Raw genomic sequence first — 18,103 nt, 5'->3', positions numbered from 1 at the left:
CGAACTCATCAATTTTAAATACTGAAATGTTTCCACTTAAATCATATTTTCTCTATCACACAATATATTTTCTACTAAGAGTACCAGGTCATTAAAGATTCCTGTTTATATTTCCCTGCTACATAGAATTTCATTCGCTTTTTAAAACTAATCATTTTTCGTCTTTTCCATGGAATACCTGTGAAAAATATACCACAAGTAACTGGTGGAAATGAAGCTTTTGAGTAGAGTGCACAATCATTAAACGGCACTTGCAGATTTCCACAAGAACCCGAGCACTGTGTTCATTTCCGTATTCCTCTTCTCCAGTCTACATTTTGTTGGCCCAGTAAAGGCTTCACCGGGCCCAGACCCTCCCCCACACACCCACCATTGTACTCGTTACATCCAGGGGAAATTATGAATGGTTCTCATGGCCAAATGCCGGCAAAAACGAGGCAGAAAAAGATTTCAACAATTTTTCAAGTGCAAATATCACCTAGGGGTAACGCAGAGCGGTCTTCCTGTTTTAAGAGTCCCAAGTTCTCCAACTAAAATTCTTTAAATAAAAGTACCAGCCTACCCCACTCCTCCTCCTCTGGAAACTACAGGAAGAAATGGTTTCCGTTTAGATACCGACTTGTCCCACTATGACTTCTCTCCTCCGGCCTCCGAGGCTCGGGGACCCCCACCCCCCCATCCCCACGCCAAATACCTCCGCCCCTACGCTCCCCTCCCCCACTGGTGGCCAAGCCCGCCCCCGGCCTCATTTATCTCTGAGCCTTTTCTGAATCGCGCAACCAATCGCAAACGCGAAGCCGAGAGCCAACGCGAGCGCAGGCGGAGGAGGTGTCGCCCAGACACCCGCCCAGGACGCCGCGGGCTCCCATCCCCCACCGCCCTGGCTCGGGGCCGCCCCACTTCCCCCGTGCCCGGGCCCTTGAAGGATGCATAAGGTGGGGCGCGTCTGCCCGCTTCTCTCGCCCCCTCCCATCCCACCCCCTCGCTGCGTTTCCGCCCCTGCCAGCTCTGGAAACGTGCTTGCGGCTTTGGAGAGGTTATACTTCAAATGTCATCAAAGCCACAAGGCGAGTTCGAAATTGCGACTCTTTGGGTTTGTTAATTACCTATTTAAAAAAATCGAATATTTAAAACTCTGGTAACTAGAGCTGAGAAATTGCCTAATTAGCACCTCCACCCGAATCTCATTAAAAAAAAAAAATCTTCCCTTCCTCCCCTCCCCCTCAGGATCCGCCCCGACCAGATAACCCTTTCTAAACTCTGTTGTGACAATCAGCGCCGCCAGCCGCGCTCCCCTCCGCGCCCCGGCTGAGGCTCCTTTAGCATTTTTTTCCCCTCTTCCTCCTCCCTTCTCAGGGTCTCTCGCTCAAGCTCGTTTCCCCTCCCCCTCTCTTCCTCCTTTTTCCCCCGAAACCCACTCTAATTCAGGCGCTGGGATTCCTCACGTGAGACGTTGATTTGTAGTTTGAACACGTGGCTCATTCAAAAAGCCGGACACTCGGAGCGGATTTTTTCCGCCTCCTGCGCCTTCCTCCCCCCCCACCCCTTCCCCCTCCCTCCTGCCAGTCACCCTTCTGGGTTTTTTTTTTTTTTTTTTAAGGGGAGGCGGCGCTTGCCCTCACGTAGTGTGATATTTTCACAGTCCGCTGGCCGATGCCAAAGGGGTTGGGGAGGAAGAGACAAAAAGTAGTTCTTCTCCCCTCCTCCTCCTCTCCTTTTTTCGCTAATCCCGCCTCCTCCTCAGAGTTAGGAAGACTCGTTGATGCGTTTGGGTTGTAGCAAGGCTTTTTCTTTTCTTTTTTTTTTTAATATTCAGAAAAGGAAAAACAAGAACCTTCGGATTTGATTTTTCGCTCGTCGTTCTTGTTCTTGGTTGTAACTGTGTTGGTGTGTTTTAACGGCGAGAAAACGAAGAGAACAAAACCCGCCGGAGCCCTCCATCACTGTGGGTGGTTTTAATTTTTCGTTTTCCTGTGAAATTTTTTTAAATAACAACCACTCTTCACAATGAACAAACTGTATATCGGAAACCTCAGCGAGAATGCGGTCCCTTCGGACCTGGAAAGTATCTTCAAGGACGCCAAGATCCCGGTGTCGGGACCCTTCCTGGTGAAGACTGGTTACGCGTTCGTGGACTGTCCGGATGAGAGCTGGGCCCTTAAGGCCATCGAGGCGCTTTCAGGTGGGCCCGCCCCAGCCCCGCCGGCGCGCCCGCTCCAGCCCCGCGCAGCCCGCCCGGGCCTGCCAGGGTCGCGCACCCAGAGCTAGGCCCGCGGCTGCCACCGGGACGTCCACACAGGGCCCCAGGCCCAGGCGAGAGCGGGCGGGGAGGTGGGGCGAGGCCCGGGCGCCCACGCGCGTGAGGTCCAGGGTGCTTTCTTCAGCTTGGGCTCCAACCCGGCTCCCCTCCTCCCGGGCGTTGCGGGCAGACGGCGGACGCGCTGTCCAGAAAGCCCCGGTGCGGGCTCGGACGGGAGCTGGGCTGGGGGAGGCGCGACCGCGAGCGCCGGACTCTCAGCGCTTGCCCCGCCCGGGCCCAGGCGCGGGCTCCAGTCTCCGGCACGCCGGGCCTTGGGGGCCGAGCGCGGACGCCCGTTTCTTCCTCGCTCCCTCCCTTCCTCCTTCCTTCCTTCCTTTCTCTCTTTGCACGTTATTTACGGTGTTGGTTTCGCAGTTCCCCCGTCTCCCCCCAGACCCCAGGCGCGGGAGAACACAAAGTGGCCTCGACCCTGCTGCAGAGTGAGGCCGCGGGCTGGTGCCTAAACACAGGCGGCCCGGCGCTTCCTCTAGATCCTGCGGGACGCAGGCTGGTGCGACCTAGGTTCCACGCTCAACCTCCCCGCGTCCGACGAGCTAGAGGGGCAGGTGGGCGAGGGCGGCGGGTGGTCGCGGGCAAGGGAGCCCCAGCTGCGGCGCTCTGCCTCGGCCTCTCTTCGCCCCGGCCTCGGGGGGTGGCGGGGCATGCTCCGCGCGCGCGGGACCTTGCGTGGCGGGTCTGCGCTCAAGTCCCTCCAGGAGCCCGTGTTTTTTTGCGTGGCGGGCGCCGCGCTGTCCTTCGCGCCTTGTTCATTTTGTGCGGAGGTGTATCTCTGGCGGTGCACTCTGCGCCTACCCTGTTCCTAGAGGGCCTGGGCTTGAGGCCGGAGAAGGGCCCGGCGTCCCTCCCTGAAAAAAGCCAGCGTAGCCGGCTCTTCGGAGTTTGTCTTATGGGAGTGTCCAGGGAGGTGGGTGGAAGGGCCGTCGGTTCTGCGGCTGTCGTGGGGTTGGGTGACCCCCTGAGGTGGGCGGAGGCGGCCTGGGGGTAGAATGTTACCCAGGTGGTGGGCTAGCCAGTCGACCCCCGCCCCCCCAACTGTAAGTTGTACACACAGCCCCGAGGGGTCAGCTTTCCACCCGCGCGGGTCCGGGCTTCCCTTCCGGCCTTGAGACGCATCCGTGCCGTGGGGGTCTCTGGTCACTTGTGTCGCCGCTTAGGCTGGGCGGGTCCTTATTGCGAGAAGAGCGGCTAAACCCGGCCAACTGTCTTCCACCTCTTGTCTGTCCGCAGGTAAAGTGGAACTGCACGGGAAATTTATGGAAGTTGAGCACTCAGTCCCAAAAAGACAAAGGTGAGCTTATTTATCATGTTCTCATTAATTCTTTTCTCACTTTTTTATTGGGAGGAAAGATTCAACACAGCTGAAAACTTCTTTTTCTCCCATGCTTTTTGGATGGCTTTATTTTATGCTGGATGGCTCGGCGTTTCTTATTCCTTGCATTTAAGTTTATGGCAGGTGTGTGCGTGCGCGCTGCTAAGGAATAAAGGTCTTGTGTGTGGTTCTTGCCACTGGATTATTACTGGTGAAGAAGTCTCTCAAAGAAGCCCTCACAGCTGTATGTTCTTCTAATGTGCTGCAATAGGAAATCAAAGTCTTGAAGGGTGATTTGGGGACTCTGTAGGAATTAGGAAGTAGTGGGTGACCCTCTTCCACCCCCACTACCCACCTACAAGTACAGGATAGGGGAAAGCCGCTGCAGACACGCGTGGGTGTGGAGTGCCTTTTCTTCTCTGCCCCCAGTTGGCGGCGAGGAGTCAGAGAGGCCTCGGAGGCGGTCTGTGTATCTGAGAAGAGTGAAATTTGCTGATTGGAACACGTGAGTGAATGCCTGGGCTTCTCCTGCCCAGAAGCGCCTTTTCAGTCATTCTAGAGTTACACAGGTTGCTGCCTTATTGTTTCCCGCCCCTTCTTCCCCCCCCCCCCCCCCGCACAATATTTTTGCTTAGAAATAACCACCAAGAGAGCGAAGACTAAAGATCTGTACTAACGTACTGGGATTGCATTTTTTGGAGAGCATGTGTAGTGTGTCACTTTACAAAACGTTTGGAGACTGTTATAACCTCTGGAGTATTTTGAAGAAATGGCTCCTTTCTCAAGAGCAGGCCAGATTCTCGCTCTGTCGCTAACTGGAAAGGCGCTGCTCCCTAACTGGTGCTGGGTTTAGCTTGTGCTTTTCTGGGTTTTACAAGGTGAGGTTAGAGTTTCTGCTTTTCTCCTCCCATTCTCCCCGCTTCTAAACCTGGGCTAAGCAATAAGCTGAAAGTTAATCTAAATAAACTAGGACTGCATGTGTCTGGTTGGATATAGGAGAGTGTGTGTGCTGGAGGGCAGGAGAGGTTTGCTGTGCATTTCTCTGGTGCTCTGCAGAGAGAGATGGCTATATAAAATGTCATCATCTGCTTATTTCTATATTGAGCTCTCTTTCAGGTAAAGCATTTTTACAAACCTTGTTTTTTGTTAGCTGGAATTTTGTGGATTTCTCTTGTTCATGTACTTAATTTTCATTAGGACAGTTGAAAAGACATTTGTTGGATGAGATAGGTTTAGTTCCAGTTGGGAATTTTGGTGGGGTCAAGTTATTTCACATATAGAGGGGTATTCTTTGTTAAAAGTTTCTAAAACAATAGAAAGGTACTGAAAAGTATCTAAATTGATTTCTCTTTAATAGGAATTAGAAAATTGAGGGTAAAGTCCTATCTCTTTAAAAAATTTAAAGACATAGTCTAAATTGTATACCTAAGGGAAAAAAATGTAAGTACATTCTGCAAATTCTAATTGGTTTCATGTTTAGCCTGTGTGTCCTAATTTTCTTTAAATGTTGAATAAAAAAGAGGCAAATGGTTGTGTCGGACTGGCATTTGAGCATTTGAGAGTTTCTAAATTTAAACGTTAAATGTCTGGCATTTTTCAGATACAATTTATGGACCTGCATGTAAATGCAGATTACTTAGCTTTGCTCTCCTGATTTTCTTTTCTAGCCTGGTGTGAATTTCTCCCCATGTGTAGTGAATTAAATTAAAAACATCTGGTAACAGCCTGTTTTATTCTTAAAGACTTTTGCCCAACCTAAAAAACGTACTTGTTACTTTATAACGAACAGGGGTTCCTCTTAGGAAAGCATATAAGTTAAATGCCACCAGTGGCAGCAAGTATTTATATCAATGGATGCTTTTTCGTTTCATTAACAACGTAGATTAAAATTTCAGGCTTTATTTTGGCTTACCTTAAAATGCTCAGTATTTTTTAAAAAATGTTTTAACATTTGTGAGAGAGGCAGAGGCAGAGAATCCTTAGTAGGCTCCACACTGACAGCAGAGAGCCAGATGCAGGGCTCCAACTCAGCAACTGTGAGACCATGACCTGAGCCAAAGTTGGACACTTAACTGAGACACCCAGGCACCCCTAAAATGCTCAGGATTTTAAATAACTATGTTAGTAGCAAGTAGGAATGAGTACATTGGAGACAACTATTTACAGATAGGGGGAACAATCAAGTAAGTCCTTTTCTAGTGTTGAGATGGTGAAAAACAAAAGTAGAGGTTTCTTTTTCTGAGGGAAATTTGCTGGAAATCTGTATTACAGTCTTGTAACTGAACCTTGGAACTGTGATACAGTTTCCCTTATCTGGACTGTTCCCCTGTCTGAATAGGCTTTGGGAGAGGGCTGAGAAGACACCCTGGTGAGTCATGCTTAGCCCCTATAAGGGTCAAGCAGTTGTACTGGTGACCGTGCGTTGAATGCTGCAGACCAGTCCTTGCCAAGTGAGCCTGCTGGACTTCTGGGTGGAGTTCTTTGTGCTGAGCAGCCCTTGCATTCCATCCCATCACCATGTGGGCATCTGAGGCAGGCACACCCACATGTGCAGTAGTGACCTTTATACCTGCTGTGCAAGGCATGTTGGGAGCCTGGTGCTGAAGAATGCTTATGGCAGCACTCTGAGATGGATGAATGGGCTTGCAGCAACTAAACAAGGCCCAGGAGGCAATTTGAAGCTTTGACGTGCTGGCCCAACTCTGACTGGGAGCTGAGCTGGGTAAGGAACCTTTCAGGAAGGGGCACTGTTGAGTTTGGTTCTGACCAAGCTTAGCTCCTGATTTACTGAAGTCTCCAGGGAATGTGGAAGGAATGTTGCTTTGCTGCATTCAGATATCCCTCAGTTGTGGAGGATTATAGCACTATTTCACAGAGTTTGAGAGCCCCGTGTCCAGAATGAAGAGAAAATTGCACTGAGTATCTGTGATAGTGTTGCGCTTTCGATTTCTAAAATAAAAGCTCTAGCACATGAATACTTGGCTTCCCTCTGAGGTATAATCCTAAACACTCCCTCCTCCCCGCTCTGCCTTGTTGGATAAGGGTGGGTGTAAAAATTGTGTGGCTTTGAAGACTGTAGCTCTCTTGGATTGGAAGAACCACTGGTATCTTATGGGACCTCATAGGTGCCCATCTGTGATGTAAATCGAACCGATTTCCTTTTTTATATTGTGGGCTGTTGGGCCTGGGAGAGGGAATAGGAAAGTTTCTGACACTCTTGGAACAGAGAGGATGGTAGTTTTAGTTGGTTTGTGATGACTTTTTTAAGTTATGAAAATTTTTCACATTTTTGGTTTTTTATAGCTTAAACTTGCTTATGATTTAGCTGTCAGTATTAAGATTATGTGAAGGCAAAATACATGTGAATAAGGGATAAAAAATAGTAGGATATTATAGTTAATATTTTTTCCAGGAAGGATCCATTAAACCAGACTGGTGTCTCAGCTCACATGTCGGTGTTTTTTGTTTCCTTAAAAAATGAAAATGAAGTGAACAACTTATTTCCATATTACAATCTTGAGGTTAACATGTAAATTAGATAGACATAGTATAAACTTTTTTTAATGATTTATTTTTTTATTTTTTGGAGACAATACGAGTAGGGGAGGGGAAGAGAGAGAGGGAGACACAGATTCCAAAGCAGGCTCCAGGCTCTGAGCTGTCAGTACAGAGCCTGATGCGGGGGCTCGAACTCCTGAATCGCGAGATCATGACCTGAGCCAAAATCAGACGCTTAACCGACTGTTGAGCCACCCAGGCTCCCCAAATAGACATAGTAAAAAAAAGTTACTGGAGTTTTAAATGTATCTTACTTTGAATGGCTATTTAAAAGCTAGTGCTGCATTTTAACCATTGTTCGGTATAGACTGGGATGGTGTGCAGTGTGTACATTAGCTAGGGCATATGATCCTGTTGTCTCGGGCCAAGAAAAGTTGCTTTCTAATTTAATTCTTTAAAAGTTTTTATTTATTTTATTTTGAGAGACAGAGCACAAGCAGGGGAAAGGCAGAGAGAGAGAGAGGGAGACAGAATCCCAAGCAGGATCTGCACCATCAGCGCAGAGCCCAGTGTGGGGCTCGAACTCATAAACTGTGAGATCATGACCCCAGCCAAAATCAGAGTGCCCCAAAAGCTTGTTCTTTAATGCTGAACATTTGAACGTAGGCATGAACAGTTGTGTTGGTCCTTGCTTATTAGTTTCATATAGGTGAATATTGTGAGTTAGATTTCTCTTACAGAGATGTGGGGTTCTGAATGTTAGGAAACTCTTCATGGCTGGTAAAGAATCATAAGCAGTGTCTTTGGAGTGCTCAGTTTAAGGTCAGTAGTGCATGACTGCTTAAGTGATAGTAGCCAACAAGATTTTTCTTGATTTCATGTTGTTTCCTCAGTACAGCTTGAGGGAGAGTAAAAGATTTCTTACTTTGGCATTGTTAGAATTAAAACGTATAAGTGAATGTTGATAAGCAGCTTCTGTGTGGCTGTCCACAGTAACAAGGAAGACATTATGGAAACATGACATGTGCCTGGAGCCAGTGGGAATTGAGAATCTTGGCTTCTGTTTCTGGCTTTCCTTTTGATTTATTTGTGTGATCACTTACATTCTCTGTCCATGTCAAATGCCACTATAATAAACTAACGGGGCATAGTTCTGAGGTTTGCTGTTCTGCTTGAAATGAGTTACCAGCTAAGGCTTAAAAATACCTTTTGGAACTAGATATGAGGTTTTCCCTGTAAGGAGCTTGTATTTGCTGTTGTTTGGTAGCTCAGTTACTTTTGCGTGTGTACCCCTTTAGGGCAGTCAGCAAGAGGGAAATGATCTTTGTCATATTTTGAAATCCTTTTGTGAGCCATACCATTGCAGTTAATGTGTTGTTATAGGTCTTGGATTTTGTATTAAAGTGAAGCTGTTGAACCACCTGGATATACATTTGAAGCAACTCTTTGTAATTGTGTTTAACAGTGTTGAGATATAAACTTTCCTAGCGGTGACTAATTTTTGAATTGTAGGATCTATCTATTTTTTATTATATGATTTATGTATCCACCAACTTTGGCAGTTGGTTTAGTCTGGGAGGATGGAGAAAGGCTGTGCTATTCTTAGCCAAGTTTCCTTTATTAACTGTTGCCTCTGATTCAAGCTTCTAGAGTCACAAGACAGGAGGTGGCAGTGTGGTAGCAGTGACCAAGGGATAGGATTGGCGTTTTAGTTAGAACTCTGCCCCATAAATCTGATGTTTAAAAAATTGGCGTGAATCGCCAGGGTTTTGCTTGAAAGCTGGTGGCAAATACTTTTCAGTGCTCTATTAAAACTGAGGGTGTAATTTATTGCGGTCTGAAACTGCTGTTGGGCAAGTATTGGTAAATAAACACAGTTGTAAACATTAATATAGTATGTGGATTTTCTTGCCCTGAAGGGGAATACATAGTACATAAATTATGCATTGTAGAGAGGTATCTTGAAACCATTTAATTTGATTAGGAGGTAGTTTGAAGTTACTATACATGGATTCTTTGAGAAATCTAATCGAACTAGAAATTTCTTGTAAAGATTTTATTTTATACCCAATGTGGGGCTCCAACTCAAAATCCTGAGATCAAGAGTCACACATTCCACCAACTGAGCCAGTCAGCCCCCCTCCCCCAAGTGGATCTCTCTAAGTTAAGAGAGGCTTAAGTCCTTAGGATAGCTGGCATTATCACTTAGTTGTTTAGAAGTTGATTCCACTGCTATCTTGGTGTTTCCAGTTATCTCTTGCTGCATAACAAACTACCTCAAAACTTAGTGACTCAAAACGACTTATTTTTCCTCATGATTCTCTGGGTCTGCTTGGCGATAGTTTCTGTTCCATGTGGTGTCATTTTGGGTCATTTACTGAGCTGGTCTAAAATGTCTAAGGAGGCTTCATTAACATGGCTGGCCTCTTCGTGCTGGTCTACGTGACTTTTCTCCACAAGATACCTGAACGCTTGGTAGTAGCCCTTGGCTGCCAAGTGAGAGTAGAAACTGCTAGGCCTCCTAAAGGCTAGGCCCAGAATTGGCACATTATTCTATCCCATTCTGTCGACCAAAGCAAGTCACAAGGCCAGCACAGATTCAAGGGGGATATGGAAGTAGTCTCCATCTCTTGATGGTAGAGTGGTATGAATGTACAGAGGGGAAGGAATTGATAGTGTGACTGTCTTTGTAGATTGTTTTCCATACATGAGAGGAGGGGAGGAGTAGTGGCTTCAAAGTGATGGGAACCTAAAATATCTGAAAATTGCATTTAGCACTAGAAATGGGGAACCAGTTTCCATTGTAATATTTTGGCAAGAGATGATGATATTAGCTTTGGAGGTAATGAATAGTGGTCAGTGTGTATTTTGAAAGAAACAGTTATGAGGATTTGCTGATAGATTAGATGAAAGCTTTGAGAAAAGTAAAGCATGATAAGATTTTTTGGTCGGGGTGCCTGGGTGGCTCAGTTGATTAAGCATCCAACTCTTGGTTTTGGCTCAGGTTGTGATCTCACTATTGATTAGTGAGTTTGAGTCCTGTGTCAAGCTATTTGCTGTCAGTGCAGAGCCTGCTTGGGATTCTTTTTCTCTGACTCTCTGCCTCTCCCAGCTTGTGCTCTCTCTCTCTCTCTCGAAATAAATAAACTTAAAAAATCTCAATAAAAACCTTTTTTTTTTTTTTTTTTTGCGGGGGTGGGGAGGTCAGAAAAGCTAGATGGAGAGTGGTGTCATTTACCACAATGGAGAGTATTGGGGAAGGAGCAAATTCTTGGGTAGAAATCAAGAGCTTCATTTTTGGCATATTATGTCTCTAATGCTGGTTAGAAATTTAAGTGAAGAGGTCAAGTAGGTAGTTGAATATATCAATCTGGAGCGTAGGAATTGGAGGTGAAAATTAGAGGTGTTATTAGCTTGTGATATTTAATATCCTAGAATTGGACAAGATTACTAAGGGACTGAGTATGGGGCTTTAGGAGGGAGGAGAGACCAGCAAAGGAGAATGAGGGAGGCCAGTAAGGTAGAGGAAAGCAAGCAGAGTGAACTGCTTCTGGGAGGGAGATTCGTGGAGAAAGCCTGTGGATAGGAAGGTGTAATCAACACTGTGGAATATCAGTGAGAGTTTGTGATTTGGATGGATGAATGTGAATGGGATTGGTATTAAGTCTCCATCTTCTCGTTGGGCAGTAGGTAGATGGAGAGTTATTTACAAATTTTGGAGCAACCTGGACTGTAGCCTTTCTTTCAGAAGTCATTATCTTAATTTTTTAACTTTCCAGAAACGACTCTGATCATGTTATATTTATAACTTGCTAGAGATGGAAGAGTCCTAAGTTTAGTAGGTCCTCTTGCCCGTGGACAGGACTTGTTTGTTTGAGTTGACCTACTCTCTGGCATCTGTTTCAACAGTTGTGGTGACTGAGCTCACTTTCTAGATAACCCATTCTACTTTTTATTAATATGCATTTGGAAAATTCTGTGAAGCTGGCTTAGGTTCCAAGGCAGCGTAGACCAAGTCCAGTGTTTCTCTGTGGTTTTCTAAAGACTTGATTTGAGGAGGTTAACTAATTGGAATTAAAATAAAAACTTAAAAAACAAAAACAAAAAGACTTGATTTGACAAGCAGGGTTGAAACTATTGGCCAAAACATTTATGGATATCATGGGCTGAGTTTAAAATACTTGAATCACTTTGTTATTTTAGGATGCTGAATAAGTAAAGCATTCCTTCCATTTTATTCATACAATTTTAGCTATAAGAAATACAAGAAACCTTTTGTATAAAGTACCCTAAATTGCCTCATTTTCGCTTATTTAAAAACCCGGTCCTTAGTAAAGCAGCTTTCTCCTCAAATTGTGAATCCTGGTTTTGGCCACAGAAGTCACCAAAACCAGGTGATGTGTTAGATCAGTTGATTGGAGACAGATGACTTGATCTGATTAACTTTTTAAAATGTGTATTTATTTTTGAGAGAGGGAGGGGTGGGAGGGGCAGAGAGAGAGGGAGACATAGAATCCCAATCTGGTTCTGCACTTGTCAGTGCAGAGCCTGATACAGGGCTTGAATCCATGAACCGTGAGATTATGGTCTGAGCCGAACAAAATAAAGAGTCGGACTCTCAACTGACTGAGCCACCCAGGCACCCCTTGGTTTATGCAACCACCCAAGACTTGGTTTATGCAAGTCGTTTGATCAGTAAAGTACTACTTTCAGAATGTGTCCAATACCTTCTATTTTAAGAAAGGAAAACCAATGAAAATGAGATAGCACAATAGATTTTTTAGTGGTATTAGTTATTCTACCAAAGGATTCTCCATAAAGATTTGAGAGAAGTGACTTGCCCAGGGCACTGCAGGTAATTAGTGGAACCCATTTTCCACATCCTTTGACTCTGCCCTGCCTTCATTCCTCTCATTTAAGTTGTCAAATCCTCAAAGTGGCTTACACAGCAACTTGCTCATGTTTGCAGTGGCATGTTGGAGCAGAGATGTCCTGTTTTCTTACTTTCTCTGAAGAAAAAAGAAATCTTGTTTGGCTTCTTTGAAGGGTTGATTTATTGTCTTCCTGTAGGAAAAAGACAAGTATAGGTATTCTGGAAACCGGGTCTTACTATAGAGTAAAAACATCTGGGTGTCCTGTTTCAAGGTGGAAAGAGGAACTGCTTCTTCCTTGAAGGTATTTTTTTTTAAATTTTTTTTAGCAGCTTCATCTTGATATAAATGAACTGCAGAGAAGTTGGAGGAGGGCCCAATGAGGTATGAGAGTAGAACAGAGGGCATGAGGAGGTAGATGCCATGGCTTTGTTGCAGCCATGTGATCGTGACTCCTGGGGTATGTTTTAGATTGCAAAAGAGGTAGAAGTGTCCGGAATGGCGTCCATGGTGCCTGGTTGTTCCAGCTCTTCACCAAGTTTAGTAGGATCCTGGCTTGCAGAAGGAAGTTGTTTAAACTTGGGATATTGTTAAGAATTAGGAGACTGGGGGAGGAATTGTGCTGGAACTTTCTGATTAGGAGCCTTGATGCTTTTACCATGTGCCCTTGGTGAACTGAAGGGCATCGCCAGAAGAATGTGGGACATGAGGTCTAAGATCTGGGTTTGAATCCCAACTCCATGTTCTAAATGCATGATGTTGAGGGGTGCTTGGGTGGCTCAGTTGATTAAACTTCAGCTCGGTCAGCTTCAGCTCAGGTCATGATCTTGTGGTTTGTGGGTTTGAGCCCTGCATTGGGCTCTGTGCTGACAGCTCAGAGCCTGGAGCCTGTTTCTGATTCCATGTCTCCCCCTCTCTCTGTCCCTCCCCAGCTCACACTCTGTCTTTCAGAAATAAATAAACGTTAAAAAAAAAAAAAAGTTTAAATGCATGTTGATGATTAAGGACGAGGAAATTGAAGCTTGGGGAGGTTAGAATAATAGTAAAGGATGCCTGATAGGATCTTGGGGACAATGTTTAAAGCATCAATGTACATTATCATTCAGTAGTAACCTCAGTGGTTGATGTTGTATTTTTCCACTTGAGATTCAAATATGAATGCTGGATGTAGATTACAATTAGTGATAACAGAAATAAGAAAAACTTTTGTTCTGATTTTGAATGTGGATTCATGTAAGTAGAAATGTAAGTAGAAATCTGTGAGTCGTGTGTTATTGGGGTTTTTTTTTTTTTTGCAAATGGAGGAACATTTTATTTTTTTACTACTTAGTTTTATTTATTTTTAAATTTACATCCAAATTAGCATTTAGTGCAACAATGATTTCAGGAGTAGATTCCTTAGTATCCCTTACCCATTTAGCCCATCCCCCCTCCCACAACCCCTCTAGTAACCCTCAGTTCTCCATATTTATGAGTCTCTTCTGTTTTGTCCCCCTCCCTATTTTTATATTATTTTTGTTTCTCTTCCCTTATGTTCATCTGTTTTGTCTCTTAAAGTCCTCATATGAGTGAAGTCATATGATTGTCTTTTTCTGACTCATTTCACTTAGCATAATACCCTCCAGTTCCATCCACGTAGTTGCAAATGGCAAGATTTCATTCTTTTTGATTGCCGAGTAATACTTCATTGTGTATATATATACATACGTATATGTACATATACGTATATATACACACACACACCACATCTTTATCCATTCATCCATCGATGGACATTTGGGCTCTTTCCATACTTTGGCTGTTGTCGATAGTGCTGCTATAAACATTCGGGTGCATGTGCCCCTTCTAAACAGCATCCCTGTGTCCCTTGGATAAATACCTAGTAGTGCAGTTGCTGGGTTGCAGGATAGTTCTGTTTTTAGTTTTTTGAGGAACCTACATTCTGTTTTCCAGAGCGGCTGCACCAGCTTGCGTTCCTACCAACAATGCAAAAGATGCTATTTCTCCACATCCTTGCCAACATCTGTTGTTGCCTGAGCCATTCTGACAGGTGTAGGGTGGTATCTCATTGTGGTTTTGATTTGTATTTCCCTGATGAAGAGTGATGATCGTTTTTTCATGTGTCAGTTGGCCATTTGGATGTCTTTCTTGGAGAAGTGTCTATTCATGTCTTTTGCCCATTTCTTCACTGGATTATTTGTTTTTTGGGTGTTGAGTTTGATAAGTTCTTTATAGATTTTGGATACTAACCCTTTATGCGATATGTCGTTTGCAAATATCTTCTCCCATTCTGTCGGTTTCCTTTTAGTTTTGCTGATTGTTTCTTTCGCTGTGCAGAAGCTTTTTATTTTGATGGGGTCCCAGTAGTTCATTTTTGCTTTTGTTTCCCTTGCCTTCAGAGACGTGTTGAGTAAGGGGTTGCTGTAGCCAAGATCAAAGAAGTTTTTGCCTGCTTTCTACTCGAGGATTTTGATGGCTTCCTGTCTTACATTTAGGTCTTTCATCCATTTTGAGTTTATTTTTGTGTATGGTGTAAAAAGTGGTCCAGGTTCATTCTTCTGAATGTCGCTGTCCAGATTTCCCAGCACCACTTGCTGAAGAGACTGTCTTTATTCCATTGGATATTCTTTCCTGCTTTGTGGAAGATTAGTTGGCTATATGTTTGTGGGTCCATTTCTGGGTTCTCTATTCTGTTCCATTGATCTGAGTGTTTGTTCTTGTGCCAGTACCATACTGTCTTGGTGATTACAGCTTTGTAGTATAGCTTGAAGTCCAGGATTGTGATGCCTCCTGCTTTGGCTTTTTTTCTCACGATTGCTTTGGCTATTCAGGGTCTTTTCTGGTTCCATAAAAATTTTAGGATTATTTGTTCTAGCTCTGTGAAGAATGCTGGTGTTATTTTGACAGGGATTGCATTGAGTATGTAGATTGCCTTGGGTAATACTGACATTTTAACAATATTCTTCCTATCCAGGAGCATGGAATCTTTTTCCATTTTTTTGTATCTTCAGTTCTTTCATAAGCCTTCTATAGTTTTCAGCGTATAGATTTTTCACCTCTTTGGTTAGATTTCTTCCTAGGTATTTTATGGTTTTTGGTGATGTATGACCTTTTTAAAAAAAAATCACGGTGTAACCTAGACACAATATTAACAGCTTGAATTTTTACATGTGTATACATTCAAATTAATTCAGAACACATGAAATAAAATGTGAAAAGACTTGTTTTTCAATCCTCTCCATCTCCATGTATTTCCCAGGTCTTCCAGCTGGCAATTTGGTTTATTATTTTACAGAAATTCTTCTATGTATGTGTTGATAAACATTTTTTAAAGTTTATTTATGTATTTGAGTGAGACAGAGAGCAAGTCAGGGAGGGGCAGAGAGAAACTCCCAAGCAATCTCCGGGTGGCCAGCTAGCACAGAGCCCAATGTTTGTAAAAATTAAGGTAAAAGTTATGAGGATTAAGTTGTGACAGCTTGTAGCTTGAACACCTAGGGTTTATGTTCTCCTAGACTTAGAACCATAGCATTTTGAAGTTTGGGTTTTACCTCAGAGACTAATAATCTGTGAGAACTTGACTAAGACCTATTTTGAGGAAAATTTTGATTAAAAATTAGTTTCCAAAACCAAGTGCTACTCATCTTGCCACACTAGCTGGGCAGATGATGATTGGAGAGCTTGATGAAAAGAACCTATGATGATGGGGCACCTGGGTGGCTCAGTGGGTTAAGTGTCCCACTCTTTTTTTTCTTTTTTGTCCCATTCAAGTTTTTTTTTTTAATTTTTTTTTTTAACATTTATTTATTTTTGAGACAGAGACAGAGCATGAACGGGGGAGGGGCAGAGAGAGAGGGAGAAGTGCCCCACTCTTGATTTCAGCTCAGGTCTTGATCCCAGGGTCCTGGTATTTAGCCCTGTGTCTGGCTCCACACTGAGTGTGGAGCCTGCTTAAGATTCATATTCCCTCTCCCCCTCTCCCCCTCTCCCCCTCTCCCCCTCTCCCCTCCTCTCTTCCCCACCTCTGTCTAAACAAAACAGAAAACAGACCATAAACACCTGTGATGGCTTTCAGCTATGGAATAAGTCATGGATGAGGATGAAAGGTACAACACACAGAATGTAGTCCATGGTGCTCTGATAGCCTTGTATGGTGAGCGATGATGGCTGTGCTTGTGAGCAGAGCATGATGTATAGACTAGTTGAATTACTATGTTGTACACCTGAAGCTAATGTAACATTGTGCGTCAAATATAATGAATTAGCAAATAAAGAACCTGTGATGGTAAAGCTGTTCAAGAAATGATTGTGTTCTCCCCTGTGATTCCCAAATGTCTGTTTTAAAAACAGGGGCTCCTGGGTGGCTCAGTCGGTTAAGCGTCCGACTTCAGCTCAGGTCATGATCTCACGGTTGGTGGGTTCGAATCCCACACTGGGCTCTGTGCTGACAGCTCAGAGCCTGGGGCCTGCTTCGGATTCTGAATCTCCCTCTCTACCCCTCCCCCGCTTGTGCTCTCTTTCTCTCTCTCAAAAATAAATAAACATTAGGAAAAAATTAAAAACAGTTGCTTTTGCAAAAATACAGAGGCTCTTGTGTTGATTTTTTTTGAGATAAGTGTGGTTTAGAATTTAAATTTTAATGTAATTTTAGTATTTTTGGGTGCTAGAATACCTTTCTTTTATGTTTATTTTGAGAGACAGTATGCATGAGAGTGTGAGCATGTGAGTGGGGGAAGCGCAGAGGGAGAGGGAGGGAATCCCAAGCAGGATCCCTGCTGTCAATGAGAAGCCCATTGGGGGCTCCATCTCAGGAACTGTGAGATCATGACCTGAGCTCAAATCAAGAGTCCAGTGTGCAACCGACTCAGCCACCCAGGCGCCCCTAGTTGACCTATTTCTGCATTTTTCTTTTGAGATTCAGAAATGAGTTTATTTCCCGTGGCTTCTACAAATGGTTTTTTGTTTTTTTTTTTTTTTTGGAAGATTTATTTATTTTTGAGAGAGAAAGAGTGCAAGAGGGGAAGGGGCAGAGAGGGGTGGGGGACAGAAGATCTGAAGCCGGCTCTGTGCCGGCATCACATCAGCAAGCCTGATGCAGGGCTCTAACTCACAAACTGTGAGATCATGACCTGAGCCAAAGTCAAGATGCTCAACTGACTGAGCCACCCAGGTGCCTCAGCTTCTACAAATTTTTAGTTTAACAAGCATAGATTGAGCACTTGGGCTCGTGGTTAGTGCAGTGCTGGGTTTCAGGGGCTAGAAAGAAGAGTAAGATACTTGTTCTGAAGAAAAAAGTACATGGAACATAGTAGCTTTTGCTTTGTTGTTTCAGCGCCTGGGTGATATTTTTGTCTTGGACACCAGCAGTGATTCACTATGGCAGAGGGTGGATGAATACCTCTGCAGGTAAAGAGAAGGTGTAAATATGTCACGGGGTATATATGGTATACCCCAGAATTATGGGGGGTATTAGGCTTAGCTGGGTATTGGTACAGCCAGCCAGAGACAAGTTCAGGGAGAGACGTTAAGGTAGACAGAGGCTAACTGTGTCCAGTGGAGATGGAAGAGGCAGGAGGGACAGCAGGAGCCAAGGCATGTAAGTGTGAAATATCTTGGTTTGTGTAGGGGAACTACAAGCTGTTTGGGATTAGAGAGGCTCAAGTGTGAGGCAGCGTAGTGATGGAGACTGAGCCTACAGGAGTGCTGAGAGCAGTCTGTGTGCTCGAGGAGCGACCATTATTTAATTTTTGATGTGTTTAACTTTAGGGGCTCAGTTGGTTATTTGGGATCATTATGCAAGACTTGATGCCTAGGTTAATGTTAGGTTCTGCTCACCGGAGATCATCTAGAAATGCTTTTACCTCTGAAGTGCTTTGTGAGAACAACTGTGCCCCAGCACATTCCATGGGATTTAGGGCTGTTTTTAGCCTTCTGATGGGGTAATAGGGTAAATCATGATAGGACTAGGAACCCTTAGTAAGGCTGTCTGAGCCAGTGTTGTTGTTACTACCTTTTTTAGGTTATGTATGACAAGATAGTCCTGAGTAGCGATGATTAAAGCACCTGGTATTTGATTTTTATTAAGGCATCAAATGATAGAATGAA

The 18,103-nt window shown here is 44.2% G+C and overlaps 1 protein-coding gene across 1 annotated transcript in view; it reads left to right on the top strand.

The window, feature by feature from the left end:
* Positions 1–1,688: 1,688 nt before the first annotated feature.
* The window catches only part of IGF2BP3 (insulin like growth factor 2 mRNA binding protein 3), a 152,216-nt gene continuing 135,801 nt past the window's right edge, over positions 1,689–18,103 (top strand). The window contains exons 1-2 of the mRNA XM_047095908.1: positions 1,689–2,182; positions 3,548–3,608. Coding sequence (XP_046951864.1) covers positions 2,008–2,182; positions 3,548–3,608 — 236 coding nt within the window. The 5' untranslated portion in view covers positions 1,689–2,007. The remainder of the gene's footprint in view (positions 2,183–3,547; positions 3,609–18,103) is intronic.

The sequence above is a fragment of the Lynx rufus genome, unplaced genomic scaffold (assembly GCF_022079265.1).
Source record: "Lynx rufus isolate CCGP_SWC_20201006 ecotype Redwood Valley unplaced genomic scaffold, mLynRuf1.p SCAF_4, whole genome shotgun sequence".
Taxonomy (NCBI): Eukaryota; Metazoa; Chordata; class Mammalia; order Carnivora; family Felidae; genus Lynx; species Lynx rufus.
This window is presented reverse-complemented; position numbering and strand designations above follow the sequence as displayed.